The sequence below is a fragment of the Thamnophis sirtalis genome, unplaced genomic scaffold (genome assembly GCF_051295495.1).
Source record: "Thamnophis sirtalis isolate CommonGarterSnake01/CBP01778 unplaced genomic scaffold, rThaSir2_p1.2 scaffold_6, whole genome shotgun sequence".
Lineage (NCBI taxonomy): Eukaryota > Metazoa > Chordata > Lepidosauria > Squamata > Natricidae > Thamnophis > Thamnophis sirtalis.
In genome coordinates, this window is record NW_028261386.1 from 70,442,128 (window position 1) to 70,467,985 (window position 25,858).

General features: G+C 41.1%; 1 protein-coding gene across 3 annotated transcripts in view; it reads left to right on the forward strand.

The window, feature by feature from the left end:
- Positions 1-25,372, forward strand: part of URB2 (URB2 ribosome biogenesis homolog) — a 34,388-nt gene extending 9,016 nt beyond the window's left edge. For all 3 annotated transcript variants that reach the window (XM_014059827.2, XM_014059825.2, XM_014059826.2), the window contains 7 exons: positions 1,994-5,375; positions 6,793-6,953; positions 7,875-7,985; positions 11,270-11,503; positions 13,371-13,461; positions 14,661-14,800; positions 24,739-25,372. In XM_014059827.2, the coding sequence (XP_013915302.2) occupies positions 1,994-5,375; positions 6,793-6,953; positions 7,875-7,985; positions 11,270-11,503; positions 13,371-13,461; positions 14,661-14,800; positions 24,739-24,936 (4,317 nt within the window). In that variant the 3' untranslated portion in view covers positions 24,937-25,372. The remainder of the gene's footprint in view (positions 1-1,993; positions 5,376-6,792; positions 6,954-7,874; positions 7,986-11,269; positions 11,504-13,370; positions 13,462-14,660; positions 14,801-24,738) is intronic.
- Positions 25,373-25,858: the final 486 nt, after the last annotated feature.

Below are 25,858 nucleotides of genomic sequence, written 5' to 3' on the forward strand. Positions count from 1 at the left end.
GCGGGTGTGTATGTTTAGCACATAGAAACATAGTACTTGCAAGAATATTGTCTGATACTAATATGTTCACAGAGAAGTGCAAATTGGCAAACTAGCCAATAGCTGGACATTTTAACTTAGTATCACTATTGTACATTGTAGCTATAGATAGGGGTGTTTTTTAAAAGAATATGTATCTTCATAAGATAGAGTAGTGAATGAGAATTTAGAACATTATGCTTTAAAATGTTCATACTAGATGCCATGTCTTCCCACACAAATAATATTGATTGCAGGGCTAGCGCAACATGTAACATGTTCATACCAATGTAATATAATATAATGTTACATACATATAGGTATATAGGAATGTGTGTTAGTTATTATTTATTTGGGTTTAGGGAGCCTATTTCTTTCATTTATTGAGTTGTTGAAATGTAATTTGTGTTTTGGGAGGGGGGGGCTGCACCAAGGGAGCCTAATTCAATTTCATTGTACACATGTTGTGCATTGACAATAAAGGTTTGATTTGATTTGTTACACTTGATCATCTTACATGTTATTCAAGAACAGAATCCCACTAACTGTTGTGAAGTTTTAACAGAGCATAACATTTTTGTCTTCTGAGGATAGGTAAAAGATGTTTGGCTTTTTTGTGACAGAATATGAGAGACTATGAGAAGCAGATGGAGGATTCGGTTGATGTGAAAGAAGGCAGCACAATCTGGATATGGGGAGGAGGGTAAATAAAAGAAATGCTCCAAAGACTGTCTAGGGCTGTGCTGGCAAACCTATGGCATGCATGCCACAGGTGGCACGCTGGGCCATTCGTTAGGGCATGCGAGGTGTCACCCTGTCAGCTCCATTGCGCATGCGCGTTCTGGCCAGCTGACTTTGGCCTTCATTTTCGGCCGTTTTTTGCCCTCCGGAGGCTCCCCTGACAACCCAACACGCAAACCGGAAGTTCAGGAATGGACTTCCGGGTTGGCCATAGTTTCGCCCTCCGGAGGCTTCAAGGAAGCCTGAAGCATCCAGAGGGTCTGGGGGAGTGTTTTCGCCCTCCCCCGGTTCCTAGAAAACTGCTAGAGCCTAGGAAGGGCGAAAAAAAGACCATCACATTCAAAAAGCAGAGTTTGCACGCGCATGCACGGGGAGGGTCGCGCTGGATGCACAGGTTGTGTGTGTCTCATGCATAGAATTATGGGTGTGGGCACGCCTGCGCATGATCCCCCTGCGCTCCCCCCGCTTTTGGCACACGATGGCAAAAATGTTAGCCATCACTGGTTTAGGGACTTTTAAGATTTCAAGATTATATTTTTACATGAATGTCTATGGAGATTCTCAGTCATACAGGTCACAGTTGTCCCAAAGATGACTTTTCAGAAGGCAACTGGACTTCCTTTGTTTTTGCTTGAAGATGTTTTGCTTCTTATCTTTCCAATGGAAGGATTTATATTCCTTGCAGTTATTTGGTCATTATTACTCTTTCTGAGAGTTGTTTAGGCCACTTGGAGGTTTATCTATGCCCTCAGGGTCACCTATATTTTTACTCTGAATATGCCTCTCTGAATTCTGGTATGGTTCTTTCTTCTTAGTGCCAACTATGTGGGGCTTGACAATAAGAAATACTTCTTTGGAGTAAAAGTCCACTAAGATACACATTGCTTTAAAAATCAGATTGTGCTAGAATGATAAAAAAATTGTTTACTAAGTCATTGCCTGATTTGATTTTCACTTTCATAGACTCTTCCTTATCTATAATCCATTTGTAAGGCATGTTTTGTCTGTCTGCTTTTGGGTCCTCAGGATGAGGCTGAATTTCCATAATTACTGTCATTATAAAGAGCCAGAACAGATTGTTTAGGTAGTGCAGTAAAATGTAAAAGGAGGGAAAGAAAATTGTTTATACCACGTGATTTATCAGATAATAATAAATAGACAGGAAGACACTGTGTTTAACTTTGATACAGATCCTTGAACACAACTTCTGTTTTGTCCCTTGTCTCGTGTTTAGGTCATAAATGAAAATCTTTCTCTTGCTTACAATCAAAAAACACTGAAGAATGTCAAGGCAGTGCTAAGCTGTTGTAGTGGCATCCTCTCCAAACCTCCTCTTTCAATAGTTTATACTGCAAAATTTGAATTGCTGGTACATCTCTTGAGTAAGTTGTCCTGGCTAACCTGTTGGCAGTTATCATCAGAAAATGCTGTGTCCCTCCAGTTGTTTGAAGTCCTTCAACTGACCCTCAGGCAGTACCTTCTAATTCAGCGGCAGCAAACCAATGCAAATCGCGTATTTGGACAAGTGATCCAGCAACTGCTGCAGCCATGCCTACTGCTTAGATATTTGTTAACAATGAAAGTATGGACTGATGCAGATGATGATCGCATTCATCCACAACTCAGCAAGGAAGTCCGAAATCACGTAGAGACGTTGCTCAAGGCTGGCATTTTCCAACAGGAGCTCTTGTCGTCCTACAGAGAAGAGCTGTTACAAGAGAAGGAATCTGTTGGCACAAAGAAACGAGGCTTGAAAAATCTGCTTCTCCCAGCCAATACAGTTCAAGATTCTTTAAGAGACGCCGCCTTTTGCGAACAAGCTCTTCGGGGAAAGGTGGTAGCGCATTCAGTACCTTTGCTCTTCAAGCTTTTTTTAGAGACTTACAATAAGCCCGAAGACCATTTGGTCTGCTTTCACATGCTTACCAAACTTTACGATTGCTTACGGATTTCTTGCCTGCAAGGGAATCTTTGGGACAACCAGCTTCCAGCATCAGAATGGAGCCCAGAGCTGCTTGCGGTGGAGCAGCTACTCAATTTGGTGCTGAGCAATAATATTTATAACGTGGCTGCTGATCAGATTCGGCACAAGGCAGTCCAGTTTAATTTTTACCGTCAATTAGCCCAGTTGCTGATGAATCATTCACAGGCCACCATACCTGCCTGGTTTAGATGTCTCAAGGCCTTGATTTCATTAAATCATTTGATTGTGGATCCCGATTTGGATGACTTAGTGGCCTTGGCTTGGGTTGATGCAGAGGTCTCTGAGCCACGAACAAAGAAGGCTCAGACAGCCCTCATTAGCACCGTCTTCTCCACTTACGCCAAATTGCGCCAGTTCCAAAACCTCTTCCAAGAAGTTTTATCAGTCGTTTTACGTCCTGCTGCAGAGGAATCAAGACTGCCACTGTTGCCAGCTAGTATCAGGGCCAAGCTATGTGAGTGTCTTTTGGATCTGCCATCCAATCAGGTGCTGGATATCGTAGCTCTCGCGGTGGAGAAATGTCAGACTTTTGTCATTCCTCATGTCAAGGGGGATGCCGACGTGGCCTCAAAGCTTCTGTCCATAAGCACATTGCTGTATTCGGTTCTCTTCCACATGAAGAGCTTAAATGATTCCACTCCATTGTCTGTTGTGCATCGCACTCAAAACCTGCTGGAGACAGTGCAGAAGAATGTCATCCAAGTTCTCTTTGACCTGCTGAAAAGTTCTGAGGCAGAAGCAACAGAACTTGAGCTTTGGACAGAGAAGGTCAGCAACTCAGCTCTCCTTCTGGCTTGTGTGTGCATAGAAAGTGATACTCTTTTTGCCTTAAATTGCAAGCAGTATAGCTCTCCCTTAGCCCCGTTGCTTGATGATCCTTCTGAAGAAAACTGGGACTTCTCAACCATATTTTCTGGTTTAGATGCAGAATGTTGGGAGAAGATAAATAAGCTGGTAAAATGTTCCTCCCCAATGAGCAGCTATTGTACCGAATGGCTGGTGCTTCAAAAAATGAAGAAGATGCTAATGCATACCACCTGTTGGACAGAGGCACCGCATCAGGCTTTGCAAAGTGCTGGGGCTTTCATCCTTCAGTCTGGAAGAGCTTCCATGAACAAAGAAGAATCGGAACCCTGGGATGGCAGTGCAAGTAGTATCACCGCTCTTACTTATCCCGTGGCACATTGGCACCTGGTAGTCTCAAATCTCCCTGTCCTGTTTCCTTACCTTTCTGAGAATGATACAGAGTACATTGCAGAGGTGCTGCTGAAAACACTATTGGTTAAGCAAAGGCAGTCAACTTTTGCTGATGAGGACGATTTTTCATTCACGATGGAGAAGCTGTCTCGGGATTTATTGCACAGTTCCCTTTTCCCAGAACTGCAGATGCTGCACTGTTTTTTCCTAAGCCAAATAATCCAGCACTGTGCTAGTGTTCTTTCGTCTACATTTCCAAATATTGCCAATCAGCCTCTTCAGTTGCTGTGTGCAGGAGATACTCCGTGGTGTGAAGCTATCCCTTCGGGTCATGCGGCCAGCGTAAGGTTTAGCAATGATTTTTCAGTCTCCTGGGCAATTATGGAGAAAGTTGCTTTCAATATACTGCAATTAGTGAAAGATAGTTCTTACGCTACCTTGGAGGAAGAACATATCAAAGAGCTCTTGAGTATACTAGAGGTCATTTCAGCATTGAATGTAGATGGCTTCTTTCCTTTGGATTTCACACGATGCTTTCTTCTGTTGGTTTCTTTGGCTGTTAATACCAGAGCAAGCATTTCTTGCAACAAGGCCTTGTCTTTAAAGTTTTTGGCAACCTGCTGCCACCTTCTAGCATGCTTACAGGCCGGAAGACATGCAAACTCATCCTTCAAGGTTTTGTATGCTAGTGATGTTCTCGAAGCTCTCCTCAACTCTATGTTTGCAGTCTGTAAGACCTTTGGCTGTGTCTTGAAGACTGATGCTTGGGATGAATTTCTTCACAAGATCCAACTCTTTTTGGAACACTATCTTCAGATAACCCTAGAAAGGAGGCAGAGTGTGAAACTGAACCTGGAAAAGTTCCTGTCTTTTATAACAAGTTGCCAACCATGTGATACAAGTTCTGGACAGCCTGAGCATTGGAGCCCTGCAGCTGACCAGGTTCTTCTAGTGGCATTAATTTCATTGTGTCATGTTTTGGCTACGTACCTGCAACAGCAACCCAATGGAAAACTACATATTTCAGGAATGCTACCTGTTTTTCTTAAACAGACCGTGTTGCAAACAGGAGCGACTATCAAGTTCTGCCTTAGAAACAAGACAAAAGGCCAGCCATTACATTTGGCTTTTATACCACATATTACTACTCTTCTAAAAGCAGATTCATTTTGTTTTCAATCTATGCTTCCTGCAGCTGGTGAGAATGAACTACAAGAGCCAATGAAACCCGACAAAAACAGGCAGCTTTTTCACAAGGAATTATATCAAAGCTTTTGTGTTCAAATATTGAGAGAACTTGACGTGGCAGATGGTAACCTCCAGTTCCTTCACTCTGCTTTGCAGTTTTTGACTGCTTTCTGTTCCATGCCAGAACTGTATCCCCCACATGTGACTTCTATTGCCGTATTTAATTTGGTCAGAAAATTACTTGCAGGTAAGGAAATGCAATTCTTATTTCTTCACTTCTCTCCTAAATGTTGAAAGGAGAATGTAGATTAGAAACAGTTACAGGTAGCCAGTGTTGAGCAAGGATCAAAAATCAGCACATAGGAATAATAGAGATCAGGAAAGAGGTGACAGGTCAGAATTATTACTGGATGGCCACCAATGGCAGATTAATGGCCTCTCTAAAAATGCTTTTTCTATCATGACTATGATATGACCCTAAAAGTCCAATAGATTGTTAGTGAAGAAGAGAACCCAGTGACTCTTCCAGAGCTCAGAATCTTGATCATATCCTTTTCACCTTTATGTACTTCCTAGCCTGCTGAAAACACATTCGGTGATATGAATTTAACATAGTGCACTGAAGATCTTTTTTTTTTTTTATGAGCTTAAGACAATTTGCCTAGTTTTCTGGCAGTTCCTAGAATTTTTAGGGGATATTGTTTGGCACCTAAAAAGGAATCCTAATCCCCTCTCTTTAGGACAAAAAAAAAAAAAAGAAAGAAATGTTTCCGAAATGTTGGTTTCCAACTGTTTTGGGGTGGAGTCTAAGTGAGGTGCTGCGGATTTTAATCTTATATTGAAATAAGAACTGAAGTCACCAAAATGAATCGCCTACCTAAAATCATAGATTTTAATTTCTTTGAAAATATAGTTGATCACTGCCAGTTGATTGACTGCAGTAGGATTTCATTGGCTTCTTCACTGCTGCCTGATAGCTAACTGGGTTGGAGATATTATTTAGTTAGATCTCTTTGCTGAGCATGAAAAATATTGCTTCTCCCCCCCCCCCACCCCGGTATCCCAAAACCCGCCATACTGGCAGGAATAGAAGCAGAGAGTTGTGTGGAATACAGTAGTTACCTGATAATGGTAGTAGCCTGCCTATTTTAGAAGCTATCTAAATGAATTGCAGCTTTTGGCACTTCTACGATCATGGCTTATGATAAAGAATATTTAGCATGATAGTTTAACAGTATCTGTAGAATTACCCTTTTCTTTTATTAATCTTGGAAAGGAAGTTTTAGTGGCATTGCGATGTCTCCTGCCGGGCGCAACTATTCCACTGGGTGAAATTTTGCTATTATATTTTATAATTTACAGAAAGTTCTATTGATAGAAATAATTTGAGTTTTGGGCAAAACATTCACAGGACAGGAGAAGCTAGATTTTCTATCCTGCTCCTGCCTTCTGGATGCAGAAAAGGAGATGTTGGTGGTGTGAGAGAAATGCTGTTAAGTCTATTGCACTATAAAGAAAAAGAATGGGATGGTTTGTCATTTCAATAAGTGACAAATAAATGAGAGAAGTAAAGAGAGGTAAAGGGCAAGTTTTGTGCTATAATGGTTTGGCATCTATCAGTAGTTTATGGGCCTTAAGAGTTTGGGTGATGATTTCTCTTGCAGGTCCTGAAATCAAAGGCCAGTTGATTCAAGATCTAGATGTTCCCTTAACTGAATTGATTGCCCAGCTGGTGGAGAATGGTACCATTGATGACTTTTCTACCATGTTGAGACTGCTGATTGAGGGACTGAATGTTTGCAATCTTTGGAAACAAAATTCTGAAGTAGGAACTATGTTATTTTTTTGGTTAAAAATGTATTTGAATCAATAATGCTTAGTATTTGCCTTCATATAGTTCCATTCTTTTGAATTAGTTTGTTGCTGAACAGGTTTTCTGTTTTGTATTTTTTACATGGAGTATTTTTTTTACATGAAGAAGATAAAAATTAAAGGTGTCCCTGTCTAGTCATATCTGACTCTAGGATGTGGTGCTGATCTCTGTTTTTTGGCGGAGGGAGCCAACATTGTCCGAAGACAATGTCTGTGCTCATGTGGCCAGCATGGCTATATGCCAAAAGTGCATGGAACGCTATTGCCTTCCCACTAAAGTGGTACCTATTTATCGACTCGCATTTGCGTGCTTTCAAGCTCATCCCATTGCTAGGCACTCAGATCTTGAACCCAGGTTGTCAGTTCCAGCTGACAAGCTCAGCGTCCAAGCCATTATGCCCCCTACATGAAGGAGTTGGGTATAAACCCAGAAACTTTCTGAATACAAAATGTGTACTCTGCCCCCAAATGTTATATTATAGGTAGTTCCTGAGTTACATGAGGATTATTTTTTTAGGAATTTTTGTATAAGCTAATTATCATGCATGACCAAATTTAAAGAGCACCATTCAGAAAAAGAATATATTTTTAGTGCTGCAGTCTTAATCTGTTGATTTAATGCTTAAGTAATGTGCTTATCTATCCAATTGCCTACGTATTGGCAAGCTTCAGAAAATTTCTTTGAAAAATATGATCAGTATATGGGCATCTTAATGGACTCATTTCTACCTGTATTTTGTGTACTTAAATTCCATTTACTTTTATAAAACCTTGGTTAACTTGTTATTTTTAACATTGCATTTTGCTTGTATCTTTTATCTTTTTTGAAGTCACCACTCTTATTATTCTTATTTCCTTGGTATGTTTCGTACAGATAGTATTATCAGCTGTTACCTTACTGAAAGTGCTACTCAACTGTCCTCTAAGTGGAGAGAAAGAGAAAGTTTTCTGGTTTTCTACTCCCCAGATAATGACTGCTTTAGCTGTAAGTACCTCTGCTGCTGGATTTGGTATATGCTACTGAATTGAGGCCACTGTTTATGTTTATGCTATTGACACACACAAACACACCCAAGAAGACATAGACATAAAAAGAAGCATTCGAGTTTTTGTACTGCAGCCTTAAGTCTGAGGATGAAAAACTACATAGCTGATATCAACCCCTATCTCGGTGTTCCATGCTTTCTAAGTCTAGTTACTTCAAGAGCACATGGGGTATTATTCCTACTGTCTGTTTGTAGCTTCCTGTATGGCCAGACTTCCTGTCTTCCTTGGCAGTGCAGTGATATCCTGTGCTCCATTACATGTTGTAGACCACTGACAGTTTTGAACTTCTGGTTCAAAATATACAGGTTAGTGGCAAGCAAACACTTTTGGATATTTATTTATTTATTTATTTATTTATTCATTCATTCATTCATTCATTCATTCATTCATTCATTCATTCATTCATTCATTCATTCTTTTATTTATTTGTATCCTGTCTTTATTAAGGCAATTTATTAAGAGCTGAGGGGGCGCAGTGGTTAGAGTGCAGTACTGCAGGTTACTTCAGCTGAGTGCTAGGTGTAGTTCAGCAGTTCAAATCTCAGCGGCTCAAGGTTGACTCAGCCTTCCATCCTTCCGAGGTGGGTAAAATGAGGACCCAGATTGCTGGGGACAATAGGCTGACTCTGTAAACCACTTAGAGAGGGCTGTAAAAGCACTATGAAGCTGTATATAAGTCTGTTAATTTTTATAACTAATAACTCAAGGCACAGAACATACACTATATTGCCAAAAATATTCGCTCACAACTGATTCTGATTATGTGGATGAGTGAGCGAATACTTTTGGCGATATAGTGTATCCCACACATGTCCTTCCTGCTGTTTTGTTAATTTCTGCACAAAGACAATCCTGCGAGATGGATTGGGCTGAGAGAGTGTGACTGGCCCAAAGTCACCCAGCTGCCTTTCATGGCTAAAGTGAGACTAGAACTCATTGTCTTCTGTTTTTTTAGCCTCTGTGTGGGCCCGCGCGCATGTGTGCGCCCGTTCCTCCGTCTCTCCCTCCCTCCCATCCACCCACCCCTCTCTCTCTCTCACACACACACATGGATCAGATCACTTCCAGAACATTTGGAGCAGTTCACTCTGGGGTCAGAAGTTTCAATACTGTACAGTATTTTCAAAACAATTTTAAGATATGTGGACTGGGAAATGCTGGCTGAGGAATTCTGGGAGATGAAGTCCATACATCTTAAAAGATGTAAAACACCGACCTAATGCACAGAAGATGGAAGGTGGAAAACTATAGCAGAGATTTTAACGCATGTCTTCTTTTTTTGTACACTCTTTTTGTGTATGTTTATGTTGTAGTTATATTGCTAGACGAGATAGCAATTAATCTCCAAGAAACTGAAAATAATAAGATAATGTGCATGGAATGTAGGCATATTATGGATGGAACTACTTTCCTATTTTGCAATTCCAATTTGTCTTTTTAAAGTCATTCCCATAATAGGGTTAGTTAAAAGAAACTTACATTATGAAATAAAACTACGAATGAAAAAAAATAGAAGCCTTGTTTCTTGCCTTAATGTTTTATTTTTAAAGTGAGATTAGCTTATTTGGGTTGTATATGGTTACACTATATTTATGTCTATAATTATATTTATTTACTTGGTTTTTTGCAAAATAACACACAAATGAGAATTAAATTACATCATTAAATGGCATCATTAAATGATATCATACCACTCGATTCGCTTCGTCTGAAGCCCATTCAGTCATTCAACCCGAAAGCAACTTTTTGGGGAAACATGATGCTTGTCCAGGTTAAAAACTAAACAAAACCCTCATCCAGTAATCCTAGACTCAAATGTGCAGTCTTGAAACAGCTGAAGAATAAATTGTATGTGGGTAAAAACTGATTTGGTTGAAGCCAAAAGAAGGGGACAGTAGAGAATGAAATGGTTAGATAGTATCATCGATGCAGTGAACATGAATTTGGGCAAACTCCAGGAGACAGGGGAGCCTGACATGCCACAGTCCATGGAGTTGTGAAAACCAGTTATGAGTTAGTGAATGAACAAATAACAAAAATACTTGATTGTGTGGAAGAGTTCTAAATTTCATTCCAATACATAGTCTTATGTCCTTGGCATAGGCCAGAGCCAGAGCAATCAAAAATACAATCCTCAACGTAAAACAATTCATTTACTGACCGTTCAAAGTTTTAATGGCACTGAAAAATGTGACTTATGACCATTTTTCACAGTTATGACCTTTGCAGCATCCCCATGATCCTGTGATCAAAATTCAGAGGCTTAGCAGCTGCTTCAAATTTATGATCATTGCTGTATCCCAAGGTCATATGGATCCCCTTTTGCGACCTTCTCAAAGTCAGTGGGGAAGCCAGATTCACTTAATATCGGGTTACTAACTTATCAACTGCGGTGATTCACTGAACAACTGTGGCAAGAAAGGCCGTAAAACGGAGCAAAACTCACTTAACAAATATCTCACTTAGTAACATAAATTTTGGGTTCAATTGTAGTCATATGTCAGGGTCCCAAATAGCATCCAATATAAAATCAGAGTCCGAGGCAAAAGATTTTTCAAAGTTCCAATTTATTAATTTATTAATTTATTATTTATTAAGAGCCGAGGTGGTGCAGTAGTTAGGGTGCAGTACTGCAGGCCATTTCAGTTGACTGTTATCTGCAGTTCAGCGGTTCTAATCTCACCGGCTCAAGGTTGACTCAGCCTTCCATCCTTCCGAGGTGGGTAAAATGAGGACCCAGACTGTGGGGGCGATATGCTGACTCTGTAAACCACTTAGAGAGGGCTGAAAGCCCTATGAAGCGGTATATAAGTCTAACTGCTATTTCTATTAAAAGAACCATATTGTCATATCTGGGAAAACCTAAATCTGAAAACTTCCCGGTTTTCCCGCCCAGTTGAAAGTTCAAGATCCTGCCCCAGCACTCCCAAGCCCAATAGGCCCATAGACAATAGAAAGCGTGGCAGGCCTGAAGTCCAAAATAAAAGATGGCTTGCAGGCATGACATCATAAGTTGAGGACCACCTGTATAGTAAATTTTCAGTGGCAAGGAAAGATTGTGGATATTCACAGATTTATTGGCATTACGGCCTTTGCAGAAAACCATACCGGAAAGGGCTTAGCAGTCGTGTGATGTGAAAACGGGGTTGTGAGGCTGGAGAAGCACGCCTCAACACATAGAGTGTGTGTCCTACTGTTTGTGTTTCCTTTCTCCTGATGTAGATGCAAATCAAAGAGGCTTCTCAAGATCCAGTCCTGCTCCCTGTTCTTGCTGTGCCTATCCTGGAAGCAGCAGCTCTTCTGCTTAGATGCGGGGAAGGGATTCTCTCCAACCCACATCATGTTGCTCTTGTTTTTAATATTCTTTTGACTGTCCCTCTTGACCAGAGGGTGTACAGCAGCGTCTTTCTGGGAATTCATGAAGTGCTCTTTTCCATTCTGCAGTGTCATCCTAAGGTAAGGAGCAGGCTTGAAAAACATGAAAGCAACCTAGTATTTGAGGGATAAAACTACCCTGTTTTCCTGAAAACAAGACCTCCCCGGGTTATAAGCCCAATCGGACTTTTGAGCGCATGCGCTAAAATAAGCCCTCCCCGAAAACGTTTAAACGCACGCGCAGCTGGTTCCTCTGGTTGCTTGCCATGCAAATAACACAGGGTGAGGCTAGAGGGGGAGGGGAAAGGCAAGGGGGAACATGCCCCACGCACCCCAAACTTCCTTACCTAACAGCCACTCCCGCAACCCTAGCCACTGCACCCCTTCTGTCATGCTAATTGCCACTGCAAAAAAAACGCCAGGCCTAGCATCGGGCCTTGCTGCCGCAGCAGGTGCAACATAGCAGCAGTCATGAGGTAACCATTCTTGCTGCCTCCTGCACCTCAAAAATAATAAAACCTCCCTGAAAATAAGGCCAATTGCTTATTTTGGGGGTTAGAAGAAAATAAGACCCTATCTTATTTTCGGGGAAACACAATTTATACCTCCCCATTAGGCTTTTTCTGCTATTGTTCATTCCAAACCTCAAGTTTGGAAAAATAAATGAAAATGAAGGTTGGTGGCTTTCAGGTTGGATAAAGTTGGGGCTCTGTGGGGGGGATCAGTTTAATGGAAACTATTGGATGGGGATTAAGACAAAGGCTGTTTTTACTCTGACCAGAGCCACTTTCTCTTTTAAACCTGCTCTTTACAGCTTCTCACATGCCCAGGGTTCCTGGCACATTTCAAAAAACCCAGAAGCAATCCTGGATCTGAAGGAAAAAAAAAGATGCTGTAAACATGATCACCTAGTTCTCAAGGCATTTCCCTTCATCCCAAAATACAATTGCTTTAAAAACTGCATTTGCTTTGAAATTCGACTTAGAAGGGGTCCTCCTATTCTTATTAAGGAATTAGTTTAGAATGAGTCAGAGCTATCTAAATATATTGTGTGCTTTTCATCCATTTCTGTCGGAATCTCTTGTTTCCATCTTTTGGATGTTTTAAAATAGTTTGCAACGTTAGCCAGAAATTGATATAACCCAACAAGAGAAGGTTCTTTGCATACCCTTTTATCATTTCTGTCCTTTTCTACCAATAAAGTCGATTCCATTTCTGCCTCAATCTTGTATTTATCTCCTCTGCTTTCCAGTTCCTCATCACTGCTGCTCCATTCTTTAGAGCCATGATGGCAAACCTACAGCACGCGTACCAGAGATGGCATGCAGAGCCCTCTCTGCTGGCATGCGCGCCATTGCCCAGGTTAGATCTCAATGGTGTTTCTTTCGTGAGCTGTTTCTCTGAAAGCGCCAAAACAGAAGCTCACAAAAGAAAAAGATCTTATCTCTTGCCGTGCTGTCGGTGTTGGGTTGCCCCGCCTCCCCCTGGTCAGCTGGTATTTGGGTCTCTGCTGTGCATGCACGAATGTCCATATGTCCACATGCATGTTTGCATATGCATATCTTTCAGTTTGGACATGCACACGAGCGCAGTTTGAGCACTCAATGTCTAAAAGGTTTGCCATCACTGCTTTAGAGTATTATCTCCCTTGTAATATTTTTTTTAAAAAATGTATTGGAATTTCTTCAAACTGTTTTTTCCCCCCTTCTGTATGTGGATGCTGCCATTGTGGCTTCATATTGGTAGGACCCTGTCCTGATGTTTGGAATAGATGATAGATGATTATGGATTATAGATACTTAAATAAAAGACCATTCCTTCTGCATTCTCAAAAGCCAGACTTCAAAAGCCAGACATAGCTTTGAACCTGGCCTTCAATCTCTCTTATTTACTCTAAGTATGGATTTTTGAATCTCTGCATTTTAACACCAATGTACTTATTATGCAGGTGATGCTGAAAGCAGCTCCGTCTTTTCTGAACAGTTTCCATCGATTGGTTATTTCTGTGATGCATGAAGGGAGACAAAAAGGAGACAAAGGTTTGACATCTATTGTCTTGATATTCCATTTTCATCTTGTTCTGCACTCCTGTCCTTTCCTGACTGTAAAATGATTTTGCATCACAGGAAGACTCTACCTAGCCAAATTTGAGTTGTTCTGTGTGAAGGTCTTACTGGGTTCGAATTGAATTCATCACTTATTTAGCATGTATATGACTGGAACCTAAAGCTGTGATCTTAATACCTCCCGTTAGAAATAAAGCCCATTCAATATGTTGAATGAATATCCATAGGATTGGGTCAACAGTTATCTAGACCATGCAGTGCTTTCCGTCAATGGTATACATTAGGGAAAGGTGAAAAACGTAGACACTATTTGGATGCCAATTATTTCATCTCAGAAGTCCATTTGCCCCCAACAGAATAAGCATAAACATAACAGTAAATGTGATTATTTTTCCCTAAACATTTCCTATTACTTATGTTTTAATTTTTGCTGTGTAAGGCTTATAGAAGTCTAGATGCAATTAAAGTATTTCCATGTTGAATTATTGCTTTTTATTACATCCTCTGCATTTCAGAGTTGAGTCTTACTAGCATCATTTCAGGAGGCACACATGTAAGAGGATAAATTCAGCAACAAGAACAAAATACAGAGGATCTAATTATATACATATATCACCCTAAAACGTATACACTCTTCCTTCCCATAATAGCATGCTGGGGAACTAATTATTAAGTGTTACTGCAGCCTATAACTGACCCAGAACTATGAGGAGCTGCTTACAGAAAGCTTTCATATAACCATCAGTATACAGGTTGTCCTCAACTTATGACCACAATTGAGCCCAAAATTTGTGTTGCTAACTGAGATAGTAAGTGAATTTTGTCCCATTTTATTAACTTGTCACAGTTGCTAAGTGAATCACTGCTGTTGTTAAATTAGTACCATGGTTGTTAAGTGAATTTGGCTTCCCCAGTGATCACATGACCCTGGGACACTGCTACCATCATAAATATGAGTCAGTTGCCAAGCAACTGAATTTTGATCTCATGATCATGGGGACATAAGTGACACTTTTCAGTGCCGTAACTTTGAACAGTCGCTAAAATAAACTTGTAAGTTGGGAACTACCTATATTTGCTCCTATGATTTGCCGAGGGATGGGTGAAACCAAATTACCTCTCCTCCTCCCATCCAATGCAACATTAAATCTCAATTCATTTTCTTTTCCAAGGGTCCGTGGATGAACTTGAAGATATATTGAAATGTGCTCAGTTGGTGGAGCGGATGTATAGTTATATTGCTGCAAAAACAGAAGACTTCACTGTGATGTCAGCCTTCATTGTGGCCCAATATGTGATAGAATTGCAAAAGGTAACAACCCACTATTCAGTCAAAAGACAAATAAATAGTTCTTAGTTTTAAAAAATGAGAAGTGAGGAATACCTTGAAACCGATGTATGAGAAAAATGTAGTGGCATGTTTCTTTATTGAGTCTCATGTCATAAGACAGCTGGTCCAAATCCAGCAGTGTTGGACTACAGCTTCCATCATCCTCAACTGGTAAGTCTTTTGGGAGCCACGATACTAGCTCGTTATATTGGTGACTGTATTTCTACGTATCTGAAGTGTATTAGAGTTAAAGAGGTTGTATTTTAGAATAGTGAAAGACTTTTGAATCAGTTTTGAAAATGATTAGGATACCCGAGTCTATGGTACTTCCAAGATACTTAGACTAGATGAGAGAAACTTAAATATGCTCATCCCCATTGCTTGGAAATCAGGTTTACTAAAACCAATAGAATTTGTTTTTCGTAAAGAGCACCTAGAGTCACAATGAAGATAGGTGCAATAAGTATTTGTCTTGAACACCTTTTTAATTCTAAAATCTATATTATTTTGAGAAAGAAAATTCTGTTTTTGTAAAACTTCTGATTGCTCCACCTTACTTATTTTTCTGTTGAGCAATAATCTCCTTAGCCTTCTCACCCTGTGAGAAACAAAATGTGATGACCCAGGGCACGGCACAGGGGCAACACAGGCAGCTGGCATTTCAAACCGCCCCTTTATTGCTCCAAATTCCCCTCATATGCTCCCACCTTTCTGGCAAATCCCAGAGCCAAGGAATGACACACACATACATACACCTCAGTTGCCTGTGGCTGCAAATAGTCCAATACTGTGAGCACCAAGGCTGCAAGCAAAATCAGCAGGCAAGTCAAAAAGAGTTCAGAAAGCCAAGAAGAAGGGCAAAACAGTGGAAGTAAGACTAGGAGAGGATAAGAAGGAGGAGAAGAGAGAAGGAGTGGGGGAAAGAGAGGGGAAGAAGAAAAGGAAGGAAGGAAAAAAAGGAAGGGAGGAAGGAGAGGAGAAAATAAGAAGGTTGAAAAGAAGGAAGGAGTAGGGTTCTTGCAAAATAAGATGGAGATACGGGGTGTTAAGAAAGTGACCCCAACTGTGTTTTCTATATTTGTAAGAAGTTAGTGATAAATATTAATAGTTAATAGATAAATGTTAATAGTATTTACAAGAATGTATATTTGTGAATGTGCTTGAAAGGAAAAAAAAAACTTTATACAAAAAAGAAAGAAAGCCAAGAAGCAAGGCAAGAATCCCAAATCAAGAAGGAATCCAGGGAAGTTCAAACATCAGTTCACTTCACTTCAATTCAAACCTTTATTGTCAGAGTACAACATGTGTACAATGAGATTGGCTGAGCCTCCCTTTGTGCATCCCCCTCCCAACACAACTCACAAAAAATCCCTAGCCCAGTGAATCCTACCACCAAACACCCAGTCCTATTGCACCATGTGAACATATTGCATGGTGCCAACCAGGGGTGGGTTTCAAAAATTGTTCGAACCTACTCTGTGGGCGTGGCCTCCTTTGTGGGAGTGGCTTGCTGCCCATGTGACCGGATGGGAGTGGCTTGCCACCCATGTGACCGGATGGGAGTGGTCTGCCACCCATGTGACCTGGTGGGAGTGGCCAAGACGATGTTATTACTAGATATTACTAATTACTAGATATTATTAATATTACTAGATCATTATTAATGCATAGATAACTGTGGGACATTACACACCCACCCACACCCACAAACTATGACAGTGCTAGGAAAACACCAAAAAAATAAAAATCCCCCCCCCCCCCAAAAAAAAAGACTGCCAATGAAACCAGTTTTTTTTTCCTAAGCCTAAGAACAGGAAAGACAAAGTCACTGGAATAAAAACCATCAAGGCAATGTGGAAAATTATAAAGGACAGGCACTCACAGAACCATCAACCACCTCAGAATTACCTAAACAATGAGGGTGAAACACACTGCCTTGCAAGAAACCTGGCCTGCCCATAGAAAAGCAGCCACTTTGAAACACATAAACCTGGTCTAAACACTTAAAAGCAACATATTGCATCACAAATAAAACATTTGCAAAAAGGAATAACATTTCTTGTAATAAACAATAAATAAATAAAAATTCCCTAAACTAATTAAAAACCACCACGTTCAGAGAACACCAAAGGACCCCACAGTCCTCTCCCTCCTTATCTTTTTCTTTTTTGTCCTAACTTTCTCCTCCTCCCCCCCCAACCCCACTCCCTTCTAGCACTGATGATGTTACCAAAGAGGAGCTCTCACAGGGCGAAGAGCTTCCCGCTACAGGGACAATCTATCTGCAGCAGTAAATGACTGCAAGCAGCAGCTTCAGTCACCTGCTCGCAGCTGACAGTTGCGTTTGGGAGCGGAGGTGGTGGCAGCAGAAGTGGGCACAGATGGGATGTCCCCGCTTGCTGAGTAGAACGAGGCGGCGGGGATGCGTTGTTTCAGGGTGCCCCAAGCGCTGGCTCCTCTGAGTGTAGCCCATTTCCCCTCCCAAGAAGACCATTTTCTTTTTAAAAACTCTTCTGCAGATGATCTTGAAAACCTGCGAGGGATTCCCCCACCCCATTCCTGATTGCCTGTAGCCTTGGAAGCTTCCGAAACTTAACAGTAAAAGCAATTAAGAACTTCTCTCGCTCGTGAGATTTTCTTTATTATGCAAACGCTTGCTTTAAGGCTGCAGGCACCCAGGGAGGGGGGCAGGGGGAATCTGCCTATCTGTCCCCTTCCAAAGCAACCTTTCAGGATTTCAAGATCATCCGGAGAGGCGTTTTTTTAAAAGAAAATCCTGAAAAGCCACAAGATTTGGAGAGATGGGAAGCTGGTCTTTTGGGGGGGGGGGCTACCAGAACCAGGAGCGCAGCCCATTCCCCCTCCCAAGAAGACCCTTTTCTTTTTAAAAATGCCTCTGCAGACGATCTTGAAAACCTGCGAGGGATTCCCCCACCCCATTCCTGATTGCCTGTAGCCTTGGAAGCTTCCGAAACTTAACAGTAAAAGCAATTAAGAACTTCTCTCTTAATTGGGAGGGGGGCAGGGGGAATCTGCCTATCTGTCTCCTTCCAAAGCAACCTTGCAGGATTTCAAGATCATCCGGAGAGGCGTTTTTTTAAAAAGAAAAACCCCGCAGGCACCCAGCGACAGGGGCTAGGAGCTAGGAACCCGGAAGTTAATTACTTCCGGGTTCACTGACGAACAGGTTCGCAAGAACCGGTGCGAACCGGGAGGAACCCACCCCTGGTGCCAACCCTGCAAGTCAATCGTATTACGTTGTTGTGGAGTTATTTTTCGTTCAGGAGTCTGACAGCCCATGGATAAAAACTTCAGCCCATTTGTGTGGCTGCCTATGCTTCTAGATCTCCTTCCAGATGGTAGGAGAATAAAGAAGGGCTGACCAGGATGTGAGTCATCCCTGATGATTTTCCTCACTCTTCTAAGGCAGGGATCTCTAGCGATCTCGTCTAGTGGTGTCAGGGGACAGCCCACAATGTTTTGTGCTGTGCTCACCACCCTCTGTAGTGTCTTTCTATCTGCGGCAGTAGTGGGTTCAGGCCAGTATGGCCCAGTACAACCATACTGGTAGAAGTCGGGAGCAGTGGCCACGGTACTGGTATGATGGCTTGTTTGGCCCACCCACCCGCCCGAGTTCCCTACCGGTTTTTAAGGCAACTGGGCACCTGCGCAACCTCTGACGAGCAGCTGGGTTTCGAAGGGGCAATGGAGTGTGCTTGCATGCACAGGGCACGTCTGGTGCATGCACAGCACACATCCGGCGCGTGCACAAACGGACCGCGAGCAGCATACTTGTAGCAAAGGTAAGAGCAACCCACCACTGGTCTGTGGCTGTCAAGCCAGTATAACACACCATAATGCAGTGAGTGAGGATGCTCTCTATTGTGGACCGGTAAAAGGAGGTCATGAGTTGTCGTTCCACTTTATTTTTTCGAAAGACCCTGACGAAGTGGAGTCTCTGTTGGGCCTTTCTGGCTACCTGGGTTGTGTTGATTTTCCAGGAGAGATCTTCGCTGAGACAGACAGCACTCAACACTCCAGGAATTCAGCGTTTGTTCCTGACAAATACCCCTCCCTACAGTGTCTCTTTAAGTCTCAGTCCCCAGGTGTGCCTTGTGAAGAGGGGTGGGGCACTCTCCTCCTGAGTAGTTGAGTCAGTCTTAGCTGTTTGTGCCTTCTCTCCACTCTTCATACTTGAGGATCAGGAAGGGGCGGTCCCTCTCATCACTTGAGCTCTGTCTCTCATGTTCCCTGCTTAACCTCTCCTCATCATCCTGCCTCTGTTCCTCCTTGCCTATAAGCCGTCCTACTCCTGAAAAGCCCTGGCCTGACTTGACCTGCTCTTCCCCATTTTCCTCCAAAGCCAACGAAGCTGCCCCCTCGATCTCTGTTGGCTCCAGTTCCTGTTCATCTTCCCCCACAGATTCAGGCTCCGATAGAGGCATGACACTAAATATATTTCAGTTGCTCACTGGGTTCCTCCTGATTGGCCCTCTGTCCTTTTATGGTAATTAGAATTCTCAGTCATTATTTTTAATGAGTAGCAAGCTCTTCTTTCAATGAGAAATTAATCACTGCAAGTGACTCTGGTTTTTAACATAGTTTGTACTGTATTGCTCAGTTGTTGTTTTTTTCTTTAGTTGGCATTTCAGAAAATGACTCAGTTGAGCTAACCTAGGACAAGTATTAGTTTGGCCTGAGGGAATGTGCTTCAGATCAGCATGTTTCCTTTCGTCAGGCACTCTGATTCATTCCCATATTTTCTCATTTTGCATTTGCTCAGTGTTTCATGATGTTTCTATTGAAGAAGGGGATTCACGTCATGATGTCACATTGAAGAAGGAAATTCAGTATAATGTCTCCTTGACCAAGGGCAAATTTCTAACACTCATCCCCTGAGGCAAACATTTATTTGTTTCTTGAATGTATTTGCCTCAATGGCTTACAACAAAATTAAATTGTCCCCATATTGTTGTATAATGTAGCATGATAGAGCAATATGAGAATAAAAGATTAGTGGGTGAGGAAGCAGGGGCTAGGTGGGGTTTGCTAATAACCTAGTAGCTACGTCCAGTACGGATACTCTCCCATTGGGTTCCCAGGCCAACAACCAGCAAAGCCAGGTCTTCAGGATAGGAGGCTGGAGGCAGATTTCCTGTTGGCAAGTAGGATGTTCCAAAGTGTGGGTGCTATGGAAGAGAAGGTTCTTCTGGATCCCACTAGTTGGAGATCTTTGACCAATGGGATCCGTGGTAGGTCATCTCTGCTAGCATGAATAAGGTGGGCTTGTCCTAGAGCTATGATGGCGAACCTATGGCATGCGTGCCAGAGTTGGCATGCAGCGCCCTCTTTGTGGGAATACGAGCCGTTTCTCCAGTTCTGCTCTGCCGCACTTGCGCACGCACCTCCCACTGGCCAGCTGGTCTTCGGGTTTCTGCCTTGCATGCATGGGGGGAGGGCAGGAGGCCTGCATGCGCATTGCCTTTTGGTGGTTTGGGCATGCGCATGTTTTGGAGACTCAGTCCGGAAAAGGTTAGCCATTACTGTCCTAGAGGGATGAATTGGTTCATCAGGCAGCCTGGACCAAATATAAAAGAAACATATGGAATATATTTTATAAAATATTAATATATTTTAAACTAAATATTTACATAAATATAAAAGAGCTGGAAAATAAATGAGATTTTTCTGCATAAGCATTAGTTAAAGAATCATGCATGCAATATTGGGGTCTTTGCACTTCTTTTAGAGGACCTGTATTCTAAATCTGATTTTTTTCTAGTTTAGCAGTAGCAATAGCAGTTAGACTTATATACCGCTTCATACGGCTTTCAGCCCTCTCTAAGCGGTTTACAGAGTCAGCATATCGCCCCCACAGTCTGGGTCCTCATTTCACCCACCTCGGAAGGATGGAAGGCTGAGTCAACCTTGAGCCGGTGAGATTAGAACTGCTGAACTGCAGATAACAGTCAGTTGAAGTGGCCTGCAGTACTGCACCTTAACCACTGCGCCACCTCGGTTCAGTTTCTCAGCACTGCTTCTACTTCCCTTTTATTATTGTAATGTTTATATAAAGCAAGCAAACCAGTGCATTCAGACCAATATATATAAATCAGATGCATTTTACCTTACCTGTATTATTAATTAGACAATTGTAGTAAAGCATGTCGTTCATGCAGAATTTTAGTTTACTTTTTGAAAAGCTTTTTAAAAAAACCCTAGGTAAACCCATTTGAGCTTTCCTGCAAGTACCATATTTTTCAGAGTATAAGGAGCATCTAAAAGGGTGTGGAAATGTTGGTGCATCTTATACACTGAATACAGCCATTTTTGGCATCCTGAAGCCCCGCCCCCATACCTCATTTTTGGGAAAAACAGGCTTTTTTTTTGCAAAAACAGGCTGGTTTTTTTTGCAAAAACAGGCTGGTTTTTTTTGTGTTTTTTTTTTTGCAAAAACAGGCATTTTGTCCTTCCCCTCAGCCCACAGCAACACTGCAGGCTTCAGCAGGGCTGGGGGAAGGCAAAAATGCCTCCATTTTTGCAACCCCCCCCCAAAACGGAGGCATTGTTTTCCGCCTGTTTTTCACAAAAACGAGGGCATTTTTGCCTTCCCCCAACCCTGCTGAAGCTTACAGAGTGCTCCTGGGGGCCAGGGATGACAAAAGCTTTTTTTTCTTACTTACCTCTTTGAAATCTTGGTGCATCTTATACAGCGGTGCATCTTATAGTCCGTAAAATACGTTATTTTAAAGACTCTTTAACGACAGAATCCTTACCCAGCATTATGCTGGTTTTAAAGATGGTTTTATGTTAACATGGATGATATCACTGTTAAAAATTGTAAGAAAAATGGACCATTTTCACAGTACGAATGGGTTCACAGCTACCTTGGATGATAAACTGACATTCCTTTTCCCCCCGTACTGTGCCGTCATAGTAATTAGAAATTCAATTCATCAGAAAAACATTTTATTACTCGCCTGAAGAAGAAAAGAAAAAAAAAAGCTTTAATGCTAATGACAGCCCTTTCTTTAATTTCTGTTCCTAGGAAGTTAGTATGACATGTCTGGCAGCATGAGACTAATCCGGGGTTTGGGCACATGGAGGGAGGGAATACTTTTGGTGATAAAAATAGCAAGATTGCCTCTTGAGGCAGCCACAGCAGGAAAATGTTGCCAGAGCTGGCATTTTACTCAGATAGTGCCTTGCAGTCCTAAAATTCAAAAGGAACAGGCCAGGAGTCATGTAGAATAGGTTTGATTCCCAGGGTTATCTTTAGTGTTGGTGATGTTACCGTTATAAATTTTTGGACTGCATGAGAACATTTTGGATTACAAAGAAATACATAATGAATTTCTCAGTTGAGCAGATAAAGATAAAAGGGGGTGAGGAATACTAGTACTGGAACGGACGGTTCAAAAAAAAAAACCCCAAACCCCTGATTGAATTTTGTAGACTTAGATAAGTACTTAGTAGGATTCTTTCCCAGATAATTGCTAACCACATGAGTGCAGCCTTAGTTTTGGGAATATTTTTTTCCAATCCAAAATTAATCAAACAAAATGTAATGGACCCAATATAACCATCTAGAAGGAGTCCTTCGGTAGACAAATGAGGGCACAACTGAATATCTTGATTTCAAGCTTGACAATCTAGGAATGGATAAAGAGATTTTGTTCATAAATGACACATTGCAGATTCCTCCTCTTCTTCCCTAAACTTTCAGGAATCCCCCAACTCTCCCCCCACCCCAAGGAGAATTAGAAGCCAAGAGGGTGGAGGGGGAATTAAAAGAGCTCAACCAGAAAGCACATTTTCTATCTTGATGATGACCTAACTAGTTGACTATATCACAAACTGCCAGATGCCGGCAGTTCGATTCTTACTGACTCAAGGTTGATTCAGCCTTCCATCCTTCCGAGGTTGGTAAAATGAGGACCCAGATTGTTGGGAGACAATATGCAGACTCTGTAAACCACTTAGAGCTGTAAAGCACAGTGGAGGAGTATATAAGTCTAAGTGTTGTTGTTGGTACATATTTTCTAGACCTTAAAGGGTGACAATGAAATTTATTGAAAACTACTCTTTTCAAAATGTATCATTTCAGGCATTTCTGCAGTGAGAGAAGGGTGTGTGTGTGTGTGTGTGGACAAATGGATGAATGGATGGATGGATGGATGGATAGATAGATTTAAAATTTGGTTTTAATATTGAAAGATTGCTTGATAAATCCTTTTGATTTGAGTAGGCTGACTAGAGCTTTTGGCTTTCCTGTGTGAGAAACATAGCAATTAATGGTTGCTTTCAAAGTTACATTTATTAAAAAAAAGAGCCAAGAGGGATAGAAAAGGCCAGTAATGATTTATATTCAGGAAAAGAAAAAGAGAGGTTGGTTCTCGAAGTGATCAGTTCCTGGACTGAGTATATACTTGGATGCATCATTGTTCAATAGTCTGCAAATCTTTATAAAACAATCTTTCATGCTGCAAAACCATGTCTTTGGAAGACCATAGCAGTGTTATTATTTAATGCACGTTATTCAGTGTTTCATCCAATAATACAAATAGGGTTAAACCATGCCTGCGTAGGAAAAAAATGAACATTGGTCAAGTAGGTTTTAGTATCCTGATTAACGTTGTCTTTTAAAATAAAAAGTGTGCTTAACTTAAGGTTTATTTGGGCGTGTTTTGAATGTAGTATTGTAATTGACTCAATACGATCTTATTTGCTCATAAGGACCCATGGTTTTGAAGAGTAGGAATGGGTCCACCTCTGCCAAAATTTCTCAGTTGTGGGATCTGACATCACCCAGGGGGTCTACTACTAGATCCTGATCTACTTCCTGTATATTTGCAATATATCTAGGGTACACTTTAATCACTGAACCATTTGATTATTGTACAGGTAGTCCTCTAATTATGACCACAATTGAGCCCAATATTTCTGTTGCTAAGCGAGGCATTTCTTAAGTGAATTTTGCCCCATTTTATGACCTTTCTTGCCAAAGTTGTTAAGTGAATCACTGCAGTTCTTAAGTTAGTAACACAGCTGTTAAATGAATTTGGCTTCCCCATTGACTTTGCTTGTCAGAAAGGGCGCAAATGACCTCGGCACACTGAAAACCGTCATAAACGTTGCCAAGCGCCTGACTTTTGATCATGAGACCATGAGCATATTTCAACCATCGTACAGTAAGTGTGACAAAAAGATCATAAGTCACTTTTTTTCAGCGCTGTTGTAGCTTCGAGCGTTCACTAAACGAACTGTTGTAAGTCAGCAACTACCTGTATATCCTTGTAGAAGTTTTACTATTGCTTTATCTCTTCTGTTATATTTTTTTACTGTTTATACATTTGATGTGGACATTTCTGTCATTCTCTCATGGAATAACCCAAGGGTGTCATTCTCAGCATACGGGCCAGATGTGTCACGTGCTAGCCCCGCCCCCATTTTAGCAAAGGGGGGGAAGTTGTGATACGTCATGTGATAACGCAAGTTTGACGCCCCTGGTATAGCCTGATCAAACTGGAAGAAAAATGGCTGTCATATCTGAATATGTCAGTCTTCTCAAAAGAGATGGATAAACAAATACATCCAGGCATTCCTATAGCAATATTTATTTTTGTTCTGTATTTTGGCTGCTAAATAATGAAGTTGTTCATTATACCCACAGAGGAATAAAAATACATAAAAAAGAAACTGACAATAAAAATAGGCTACAGTTTGGTAAAGACACCACAGATCTTTTCCTCTGTTCTAATTATGTTAAGGTTGGAGTCTTTATATCTCCACAATCTTTGTCTTAATGCAAGTGGGATAATGAATGAATGCTTCTCTCCAGTGCCTTCCCTAATGAGAGTGTATATGTGTCATTAATCACTGGTAACAAGCTTTAATAAACTCATTTATATTCCCTCTAGGTGACTTTGCATCCAGCTGTAAAGAAACATCTAACAGAAGGGATCTATCAAATCATAGATCTCTGCAAGGAACGGGACATCAAATTCTTAAATGTTTCTCTACCAGCAGGTGTGAGAGAAGTTTTCAAGGAACTCTATCGCGATTATACTCATTATCACAAAGCTTTAAAGCAAGGGGATGAAAAGTACAAAGCGTGAACTAATTATTCTTTTGAGTTCTGGGTGAAGAGTCTCCATCTGGATGGGATGAAACCTACTTTTCTTCCATATTAAGTCACTTGATTTGGAATGAGAAAACTATGTGCCTCGAAGCAAGGATGCACGGCGCATATCCTCTGCATTGGTGATTTGAGTAAACTTCTGCTTTTCCAGGGTTACAAGCAGACATTAAAAATGTACATTGCAAGGAGAAGTTCTGTAGAGGGGGAAAAAAATAAATGTATTAATGGGCCAGAATTTTGAGCTATGAACGAGCACCATTTTTTCCCTTTTTGAAGTAAGCGATAATGGGTTCCAAACTTCTCTTTTGTTGTTGTTGTTTTGTTGTGTTATTTTTATATTTAGACCGAACAAATTTTGTATTATACCTGTAAAATATTGATAACTATTAAATTTAAATAGCCTTTTTTTAACAAAAAAAACGGAGTTGTTTCTCTTCTATGGCATATCCTTAAGGCAGATTTTTCCTAACCTGATCTTTCCAGATGAATTAAGCTATAAATCTCATCATCTCTTACTTACAGATCACAGCGAAGAGTTAGCTGGAAATGAGGAGTCTTTTGAAGGAAATATTTGGAGTCTGTATTACCCTCCAAATATTTTACAAGACAACATTTTTTTAAATTTCTGCAAAATGTGTGTTCTGTTATTGGCCTGTCAAACTGTCATATTGTCAGAGTCCCACTGAGACAGGGATAAACACCACTAGAAACTATATTTTTTTGCAGTCTAGGAAAAAAGCCGTGTAAGATAATTCACAGTTTCTGAGAAAGCAAAGGTAGTAATTCGGAATTTATGAGTCTTCAAACATTAGTGCTGTCCACCCTATCAGTAAATCAGACAAAGAAAGGAATGCTAGATAGGTAGTCCTTGGCTTACAACCATTCATTTAGTAACCATT